Source organism: Ruditapes philippinarum, unplaced genomic scaffold, assembly GCF_026571515.1.
Source record: "Ruditapes philippinarum isolate M1 unplaced genomic scaffold, ASM2657151v2 ctg4932_1_1_1_1, whole genome shotgun sequence".
Classification (NCBI taxonomy): domain Eukaryota; kingdom Metazoa; phylum Mollusca; class Bivalvia; order Venerida; family Veneridae; genus Ruditapes; species Ruditapes philippinarum.
The window spans coordinates 50907-62451 of record NW_026860102.1 but is presented as its reverse complement, the minus strand read 5'-3'; the positions used below and the strand labels follow the sequence as shown (position 1 = coordinate 62451).

General features: G+C 29.5%; 1 protein-coding gene across 1 annotated transcript; it reads right to left on the bottom strand.

Moving 5' to 3' along the window:
* Positions 1-537: 537 nt before the first annotated feature.
* On the bottom strand, positions 538-3951 carry LOC132758904 (plasminogen-like). The gene is made up of 6 exons (XM_060750613.1): positions 3692-3951; positions 3122-3298; positions 2733-2816; positions 1883-2032; positions 1211-1396; positions 538-665 (listed from the first exon to the last, which is right to left on the bottom strand). Exons 1-6 carry the CDS (start codon positions 3780-3782, stop codon positions 598-600), a joined length of 756 nt encoding a protein of 251 aa, XP_060606596.1. The 5' UTR covers positions 3783-3951; the 3' UTR covers positions 538-597.
* Between the last annotated feature and the right edge of the window lie 7594 nt (positions 3952-11545).

The window sequence follows — 11545 nt, the reverse complement described above, 5'->3', positions numbered from 1 at the left end:
TCAGTAGAGCAATGATACCATGAGTGTCTGTTGGAAGGTATGAACTATATGCAAGGCTTCCATAAGTGGAAGTAAGAGAATATTGTACTGCTTAATTTTGGCTTGTGAGTTCCAGAATATAATGTTTTACTTTAACAATGTGATTTCCACTGTCAGACAATTTGCAGTCTTTGAAACCAAAGTCTGAAACCTTATGAAAGTAATGCAGTACATGTATATTTGGAAAGCTTACTTACCACCAAGTATGTCAACTTGATTTTATGCCGATGTATATTACAAAGCACTCTACAATTCTATTCATTTAACATAACTATTCTGTAACAAAAATCTTACACTCTTCAAACATTCATTAACTTTTGTTGTTTGTTTTTGTGACGAATGCAGCTGCTTGATAATATAAAAAAGTGCAATAACCTTTCCAACGAGATCAAGTGCTGGAAATCTACAGCATAAAAAAGTATGCTCGCAAGACCTACTAACACAAAAAAATAAGTTGTAGTTAAGAAGAAGTACAGTTACTTTTTATTAAGGAAGTTAATATATACATCGTTAGTCCAATTTAACTTTTGCCAAAATGAAATCCAAAGAAAAAACGTGTCAACACTCAAGAATTCCACACTTCTCCCATCTTTCATTTGGATCCAGCGTATAGCACCAAAGGAATCCTAAAATATTAAGATAGAAACTGTCTGAATAAAGATTTGTTATGTTCTTTTGTAATTTGATTATGATATAAAGACAGGTAAATACAAAAATATGCTATACAAGCTTAGTAGCTAGGTTTAAATAATTAATTTATTTTCAAAGTATTGTTTGCTTGTGTACCTTGACGGATCAAACCTCTTCCTTGGATAAATGTCATACCGCATCTTAGTTTGTATCAAAAGTAGTGGTACAATATGACAATGATCAATATGCAAGTTGATGCAATCAATAAACATGCCCCCAACAACGTCCAGCAACACAGGACCGTTTGCACTTAACACAGCTTGACACCGAATAAAAAGAGAGGAACTTTATGAAATGATGCAATTTTAACTTGTAAGATTGATTGAAGCAAACAAGTTGATACTAACAAAAAGTCAGTGTTCCTTATGGACACCTCCCTGTACCAATTAAGCTGGACAGTCACAATAAGACCTATATAATCCAACATGAATAATAATAGCATTATTATGATATTATAATTTAGACAAATGTAAGTACAAACCGGATTCACTAGGATCCCTGCAATAATTCTGGGCACCCGTCACAGATTGATCTTGTTGAAACTTCTCACCAGCTGCCATGTCATGTTTATGAGGGGTTTGAGAATCCCATCTCTGGCATTCACGACCAGTCTGTGTACGGTGCCATGTACCGGTGTAGCATCCGGTACAATTGGTTTTGAAGCAGTCTGTAAACATTTTAAAAATGTAAGTATCAATAGGCAAAAACTGTACAAACTGATTGTTTTGGAAGATTGTTTCAATGTTTTGTTACATCTTTCGAATAAAATTTTAACATTTTGCTATTTGTCGCTACCAATGACAAAATAATAATGAATTTCAAATTGGTTTAATATAGACCTAGACATTTTTTAGAAATTGGTATGCTTTTAAGAATTCAGGATTCATATACAAATATATTCTATACCATCACACTATAGTCGAACTCCTAATTTCATTAATTTTGTAGTATTTGAAACTTTATACTTCCATGATCATATATAAGAATAACAAATACCTGTAGTTATAAAATATTCAATGTTTGAAGTTTCCATCATTGAAGATTAGGGGAAAAAATGTTAATCATAATGTGAACCTTTATTCGGTACGGTTCGAAATGTAGGGAAAGTTTCAAAGTTTAAGGCATACACTTCAGCATTAAAACAAATACAAACCTTTGATTTGACAGCAACATTCTTCGCATTTAGGCCATATTTGGTCACTGACCACCTCAAACCTATTACTATTGCTTTCACAAATCTGCTTGTCTGATGCACCACTAAACCTGTCTTCTTCAGTGATTAGATAACAATCGTGCGTGTCATCTAAAATTCATGAATTAAAGGTAAATATTGCCCAAGAAAAAGCTGTATCTTTATATCTCAAAAGCTGTTCACTTTTGATGTCAGGTTAAAGTTACAAATTGGCCAACTAGCTAAACTTCAATTTACTTCTGCCGCTTTTGACAATTTATACAATTAGATAGTGATTAAGTATTTTGTATGGTAGTCAAATTAATAAATTAGTTATTTTCTATTTTTATGACAAGTAATGACACATTCTTCAGCTGAAATGCATCTAACTTGCTCTAAATCAATTATTCAAACTTATGTGCTTGAAAAAATAATTCTATTCTTGGGCACAATGCGTATCTTACGGGTCTGTTTGATCGACAAAGTTGCTATGGCATTTAAATACCTTGATAGAAGTAATAAAAAAGTGTTAGTTGATTCTACTGTGGCATTAATTATATGGTGGCATTAATTAGATGAGATTCAATCATTTACTGAAAACGGCTCACACTTTTCGTTTCAATATAAATGAGGTTCGTATAATAATTCCGAATATTGTTATAAAAAGCAGGTGTTATGTAACAAGAAGAAGTTTCAATAAGAAATCAATTAGAAACAAATTCCGTAACAAGATAAAATTTAGTTTTTTTTTCTTCATGATACTTGTTGTTTCATAAAATCGTAAAATTTATTTCATGAATGAGTATATTGATGTGTACAGAATTCAACATACTGTTTCTTTCCGGCTCTTCACACCATGGTATCCCACATCCTTCCCAACGTTTGTTAAGATCAGTAGTATAACACCAAAGATATCCTAAATAACACACATAACGTATCAAAAATTCAACGAAATACAATTTTTGAACAAAATTAAACAATGAATTACAGCCTTGCTGTGAGAGGTTGTGCAACATTTTGTTCTTAATGCTCATTTTTTGCGACAAATTAACGTTAAGATTTCTTTTGGCATGAAACCTATCTCGAAGATATATAACATATGTCATGTTTATATCCCGTGAAAGAACACTATGTAAATTGAAAAAACAAAACAAATGAAACGTTACTTTCATGTGTTTAATTAAATTCAGCTTTCATTTATGATATTAATATACAACATACCGTCATCTCCAGGGTCTCTGCAGTAATTTCTAGCTTCGCAAAATGAACAATCTGAGAATTGTGATTCTTTATAGTGGTGTTCGTGGGGATTTTGACTATCCCATCGCTGGCATTGTAACCCGGAAACTGTCGTTTTTCTTCTTCCAATATAATCTTTTGCCGCACCGCTAAAGCACTCTGAAAATGTACGTCCATTTCAAAAAGCAGTGTAAAATCTGAAACTTCAGTGTAAAATCTGAAACTTTGTCCTTATGTCTGTGCTACTTATAGCTACTTAATGATAATTTCATATAAAAAAATTTGTTATAAAAACAAAAATACCATAAAATTATAACTTGCTTTTTTCAGACTTCAAATGCACAGAAAAGGAATGTTTTCTTTTGTTAGAAGGAGCATTTCTCTTATTATTGATATTTTAGGCTGGAATAAGCTTCAAATAGCCTGAGATTCTACTTGTTCGGGGATGCTTTCACTACATGTCATCCGGCCTTGTTAATCTTTGTTTCATTTACCCGGACGATTTTGAATAATTTTAGTTCATGTCCAATTGTATTTTTTTAAAAAACCTACCTTGTTTGTCATTCTTTGAGTTTGTCCGACTTAAAGCTTGCTTTAATTGGCTGACCTCCGATCTTGTATCGTTCATACTTCTAATAATCATAACTTCAGTGTTTTCCTTCAGACTTTTAAATTTCTCACTCCAATATTTTGCAAATTTCCTTTGCGAGTCAGCGTCAGCAATTTTGATGCTAGTCTCGGTCCATAATTCGTCCACATTTCTTCTAAAATTGCAATTTTGCGTTCAAAGGAAGATGTCATTTCTATTCTACTTTGTCAGAAGGTCTTGAAGGGGTGAGTTAAGTTTCTTTTCCAGGAATCCAACACGCATTTTTAGTTCTTTTACTCATCTGAAAACAGATATTTCGACCATATAAGCCAGCAACAGTGAAGAAAATATTGTTATAATTGTTTGCTTGATCAACTATGAAAAGTACTTGATTGTCCTGTCAGTATGATAGTCATCGAAAATTGTGTATTAAATGACATTTTTGTAAGTATTGAAACTTCTTTACACTTTCACTTTCCTGAATGCATAATACGAGTAAAGTCACTGTCGTTAAACAAATTGTATCTCATGCTAAAGATAAACAGGAAACAGAAACTAAATAGGAATCAAGGTCTATTGTTACAGTAAGTTAGAATGTTTCTATGATAATTATATGAATGACGGTTTGTAAGCGATTGATTTACATATTACTTCTTACGGCAATATATTGTCGATGTTAATTTTACATCCAACACAGTCTAAGCACAAAAAACATTACATACAAATTTCCTGTGTCGGATCGGGTCTTAATTTCACAAAAACAAGACAAAATGATAAAAAATAAAATAAACAAAAATTTGAGCGGTTTTTTCTATCGTGATTTCAGTAGTCATTTATTTAAGAAGTACAGAACTGTATAATAAATATGGACAAGTGGCTTTAACAAATCAATGCTTTATGTTTTAAGTTATATAAATATATTTGCCAGCATGCATTATTAAGGAATGTTTTTATAAATAGATGATAATTTAAAATATTCTATGATAATGTTTATATATACGTATATTGGTCAAAACACAGTCAAAAAAATTGCAGACGCAAACATTGATGCGGATAGTCTTTAAAACAACAAAGTTTAACCTACAAAATATTAATTACATAGCTTGCAAGTATTTCTGAAAGTACAAATGATTTGTGATGAATTTGAAAGAAACAAGAAATAAAAAGACATTAGTATTAATCAAAGGTGTTTATAATAAAAATAATGTCGGTAAACTTACTTAAGAAAATGTAAATAGAAAATAAATTGCATACATCTCAATATAATTGTTTTTGGTCTTGGAAATTATTTTAAAACGAAACATTGAAAGCTGTACGACATAACCTTCATGTAACATGCCCTTGATGAGACTTGATTTTTAGAACATAACGTTGATTTGAATGTAAAAAAAGATATTGACAAGACAAAAATATGCGTTATAAATGAATTGCTATCAAATTCATATCATTCCTCGAAAAAAAAAATTACTTACGATGGAACATGCTTACGATTTTTAGCTTGATATATCGTAATGATATAAGGTTCATTTACCCAACGTTAAATTGTTTTATAATCAACATATATCCTTTTTTTGTTTTCATTTCATCATTTCGTTGAAGAAATTACGTACACCATTATGCAGCGGATACAAATTAAATATTTAAAGACATTAACAAAATATTGAATTACGTTATATTTGTATATTTTCAATATATTTATATATTCTTGTGGTATTTGCATTGCCAATTCTACATATTAATATATTTCGCATGCCATAATCATCGCGGTTTTTCTTCAGATATTAGTAAGGGAAAAAACAAAGAACAATTTAAATATTTTATGAAATATATTAATTTCTATAATACAATTCTCATTAAACAAATATACCTTTCATAGCAGCCGTGTCTGAAGGAAATGATTCCATTGCTAAGGTCAGTCTTTGCAACCGTGAATTTGTCCTTGCAAATTCTAATATCAAGTCTTGCAATTCATCCCTTACGATATCTTTTATAGATCTCTCACTGGAATCATCACTTTGAATAATCCGAAAAATAAAATGAAAATTTGAAATGAAAACATTTTAGAATTTTATAAGTTCCAGTTACGACTTTGTCAGCTCTCTACTGTCTCTACAACAACATTGCCTGCAACTTTCTGTTTATATTCATGCCTTTGTAATCGGATAAAAATCTACGTCCTTATCATTTAATTCATTCCAGACATCGTGTAATTTACTTTTTTATCTATCTTTAATCTTGATTGTTGGGGTCTAAATGGATGAATGAATGTGTATTACTATAGTTTATTTGGCAGGTAGTTGAATTATTTAATAGATAGAGACAGGATTTCTTTATGTGCAGTTATTTATGGATAACCTGTTCACATATGGGACAGTAAATCAATTAAAAAATGTTGTTTGCACCAACGATATATCTGATTCGAAATAAGTCATGATGTACGTATCAAAGCAAGCAGCTTCTAATGTTTTTTGTTTATAGTGATTTCATTGTTAAAAAAAAGTTACTGTTTGTCTTTTTGGTCTTTTAATATATAAACAACTGTTTTAGTGTCATCTCATATGAATAAAAGAAGAATGGGAAGCAGATGCCTTGTGATAAAGGCCTTTCAACCCGTGGATCATGGGAACGAGACTTAATCGAGTCACTACCATGTTTTTTTCATAATGACACCACTACTGATTGGTTCCAGAAAGCGGACTCGAAGGTGATTAATATAAGTTGCACAATCGAGCTTAAAGTACTATGCTTCAAACATAAAGGCGAATTTATCTTTAAGAAGGGAACATAGCATTGCATCAACTAAAACTATTAAGTAATGCATCTAAAGCAATGCGTTCAATTCTGGAACAATGTTCTGTGACTGTTAAAACAAATAGTAAGTAATTTGTTCAGGTAATTGGTGTGTTGAAAACATTGTTCAAAATTTCATACAGTTCCACAAGTCATGTGAATAATTTAAATAGAATGACCGCAGGGAACTATTTCGATTTAATTTTGATGACATTTCGATTCTTTCAAAGAGAATATATTAAATGTATTGAATATTTGAGGTATTATCTGAATAAATATCTTCATATTATAATTGACAACATCTAACACTGCGACATTATAATGGTTTATTGTCATGTTAAACAAAGCATACATTGATGTTCATGACAATGTCATGTGATTTCAAGGAATTCTTTTGCATAATTCATCAGTTCTTCTATAGATACATTCTTGTTTACATAAAACGACATCTGAAATCACTCTTCCAGATTGAATAACATCTAACAATGTCTGTTGCTTAAAATATTGAGAGAAATAAATGATTAAGGAAGGATGTTTGCATTATGTTGAACATAATATATGTAGAAAACCCCTGTCCTGTTTTATTCAATACTGCTTCAATATGAAGAAATATGGTCGTAACCCAAATATGGGTCGAACCAACGATTGCTGTATTACAAACCAATAACTGCAACCACTGTAAAGACTGTTGACATTACATGCATAAAAGGTACGTTTTAATGGGTTATTATCTGTGTCTTTATAGATATGTGAACCAGGGATCACTTGACATCAAACAAAATTCAGTCTGATTAAACATTTTTTATAGGTACATAACTTTTGTTGAAGGACAAATCTTTATCAGATTAATGCCCACGAGAATTGTCACCCTTTAATAAACTGTTTATTGACATTAATAGTTTCATTAAACTATGTGAGACATCTATATACTCAGAATTTATTACGCTATTTATGAAATCTTTATTAAAATCCAAATAATAAAAGCATGGATTTTACAAAATAGTTTTAATAAAACATTTGTCTATCAAATTGTAAGATAGAAATAAGTTTTAAGATAGGTTCAAACTAATTGTAAGTATGGAACGACATATCTTTTTTTCTGATTAATACTTTAAAATTTTCACATTTAAGCGTTTCATGGACATTAAGAAAAAAGTGTAACGTGGTAAGGAATTGGAGAATGCGATAATACTGAAAGTGTTCAATTCAACTTTGTGACATTATGGACGAAACTCATTATTGCGAAACAGAAAATTAAGGAAACAATTAATGTGTTTTAGGCTCAGATTCAAACCTTTCTCGCTTGCAATTTTGTCACAATTTTGGTCTTATTTCGAAATAGTAATTTCCTTTGGGACATCATTTAATATAATTTGTATACTACAAGAGTGAAGTTTACACTAAACAAATTGGGACAAAGGAAACTTAAATAGAATTCAACAATCTAGATCCCTTAACAGAAAATGACTTTTAGAATCATTTTTGTTCAGTGTTCATTTCTAAACTTATAGCACATTTTCAAATTACTTAATCAATAATTGGTCATTATCAATTTGGGAATACGTTGACAGAAAATCTAGGAAAGGCAAAAATAAATCTCTCGGGTACAATGACAAGAATACTAAATGGGTTAAAAGGATGGAAAAGACTTTAGAAATGTAAATAAATCTCTTTTTATGAGTTTGAAATGGTAAAATATGTGACCTTTTAAAAGCGCGCATAAACACTATTGCTTCTATAAATGCATGATCGAGTGTATTGCTTGTAAAACTATTAAATTTACAACTGCATGATAAAGTTAAAACAATTAACTAAAATATAACAGGAACACTACTTTCTGTTTTTGTGAAAACTAGCCTCAATTAGTTATTTTTATAATAATATATCATGAATAACACCTTTATTTCAATGATAGTTAACTTTTAAAGTTAAAAAGATACATATAAATGGTCGAGCATTTGATAAGATTAATAGTTTTTTCACTCTTGATTATTTTTTCAAATATCATAAAAGCCATGAGTGTAGTGTTATATTTGAGTTATATAGTTTCATCACATTAACAAATAAACAATTCCCTTTTTCTATAGTGAACCAATTGCTTACTTTATAACCTATAATATTTAAGTCACTTTCTTATTCAGTGCCAATAATAAATGTCCTTTTACATTTATATTTCCTCTTTTTATCGCAGGATATATTACAATTACAAGTAATCGTGTTTAGATTCTGGAACCAAATTCATCTTTATTTTTATCAGCTTTTTAAATTTTTGTTCAAGCTAAAATGTATATATGTTTTTATTGTTATAGGTTTATTAATAATTTTGTTGTTTTCGTTTCGAAAAGTAAACAAAATATTCAGTCATATGGTCATACGAAAATAAAATGAATCAAACATACACTGGCCTTTAATAAAATTACGTAGCTTGTTCTTGTCCACATACTTGATTATTTAGCAACCTACTTAATGAACATGTCTAGTTTCTAACGTTCCGCTGTTATCTTTGAGAACAGACATTGTCTAATGAAGTCGATCAAATCCCAAGTTTCTATTTTAATTACGTCTGGCGTGATGTTAAAAATTAACTGGTTTCTATGTTTATTGATAGATTTCTCTCTTAATGTAATGATATCAACAGTTTCATATACATTTTAATCAGATAAAATTAATGAATATTCTGAAATTTTATCTTCAAGCCTTATAATGATTTTACGATCTGTTATTGTCTACGAGATGACAGTGTTGAAAATCCACTTTGTCTGTGGTTTTTTTTTTGTTGTTGTTGTTTCGTTGTTTTTTTCTCTTACAAATATATTTAAATATTTCTTTAGGTTTCATGGATCTATAAACAAAACATGTGGTTTATGCTTTAAAAATAATGCAAATAGAAAAACAACTGTATAAAAAAGCTTTCAAAACCCTATGCCTTTATCATCATGATAACATATATATTTTCTTAATTTCCCTCTGAATAATTCATAAATTTGTATAGATATATTTATATAATCACACTACACTTAAATTGTCATTTTTACGAAAATATAGATAGTGTTTACGTCATATTACATAATGTTACTTCGAAATATATTTATTCAGATAAAAACTGGTTTGAGCAAATGATCTGAAATTTTGACGTAAACTTTATGTCTAGACCTACATAAAATGAAACATTAATCTTAAAACATTATTTCCAGTTCCTTCTGTAAAAAACCACAGTGGATTACGTCAAAAACAAGATATTTGTTTGTTTGTTTGTTTGTTTCATTTTACGCCTTTTCCAAACAGTATTTCAGTCATATAGGCGGGTAGTTTCCTAAACATCGTTCCGGGAAGGTTACACCAGTACTAGACGACCTTCCTGTAATAATTCATGAACTCTTTAAACAGAGTAAGAAGTGTTTTCGAAATATAATGTAGGTTTTACCGGAAAGGTATACTATTATTCTAAATTACTTAATTACCAACCTCGAAGAAGTGATATTACAATCTTAAAAATACTTAAATGTCATGTCATTTGTCTTTAAAAAAATACGTATACGTGTATACATATACATTGTACTTGTAAAAATAAAACCTACCAAACAGACAGACCAACCAGATATTAGCAATTTTTTATATAAGTGTTGAGATAACACATCTAATGTCCCTGTTTCTTTATAACTGTCTTTGAATTGTCTGAATTGAGTACATGTGTACCGCTCAAGCCGGTGCTAGGGGACGTGAGGGATGTTGCACTTATTTATTATCCCTCATGTACAGACTCAATCAAACCGAGTCTGCAATTTTTATGTTATTTTGTTGTGATTAATGATTCCGAGGGATCACTTTGTTTCCAGAATTTGGTATAAATTCAATGTTTCAAATAAATTTCAAACAGATAAACTTGAAAACAATTCTATTGAGACTATAGCTTCAAGTCTTATACAGTTTGAACAATCGGTTATATTCAATGAGATGATAGTTAGGAAAATTCGGTTCCATTTTGAGAACATTATTCCTTTACAAAGATACATATCTATTTGACGACTCCACGGAATGATTATTTTACAATTGTCTGCAAATGACGATAATTATCTTAAATATAGCCATGTTTATTTCACATTTGAGATAAAGTGTTGTAACGTTATGAATATTATGCGTTTGCTGTCATGGCAACGGATTGACTTTCCAAATTTCCCTTTGAATATTTCATGAATATTTCATCAAGACTTTTCATAGATTCATTTGTGTATTTCAAAAGACTCGTTAAGATTTATTGATTTTTTTAAAAAAAAGAGTTAATTTGTAATACTGAAGAAAAATTGAAGACATTTAACTTCTTTACTAATTTAGTTTTATAGGGAAAATTTAACAAAAATATAATTCAGAAGCTTATACTTATAAGCGTATACTTATCTTGCAATGTTTTAATTATTATGCTCCATTTGAACACAGATCAAGGTTTTTCATTAAAGGGTATACATGTAATTTTTTAAATCACATTGTTTTATATTGGACTTATTATGATTGTATTATTGCAAATCCTAAAATATTTTATCCATCCGTTAATTTTTTTAAATATATTTATTTACATGTATATGTATTTATTTCTAATACAATCAATCTCGTGTTTAATATACTTATGTGATATATTATAACTTAAATAAAGGATGTTTTTAAAACTAAAGCTTTTATATTTTTGCCCTTGCTTTTGTATAATTTGTTAACACGATTTTTATCTGTTATCATGAATAATTTTCGATTTTCATTAAGTTTTCAGACCTAGATGAATACTAAGTTATACTGCTGTCGACCGATTTTCAAAGGTTAACATTTTCATTTCGTAACTTTTAGACACAACTCAAGTGTAGATATTTTTATCTTTGTAATAACTATTTGAACAGTATGCTATTTATTTCGAAGTGTTTGTTTTTTGGGTTTTTTTTTTTTTTTTTTTTTTTTTTTTTTTTTTTCAGAAAAGAAATCCATTTGATTGGTAACAGTAAAATTGCTCCAAATAAGATCAAGTGTTACGAAAAGAAATTGTA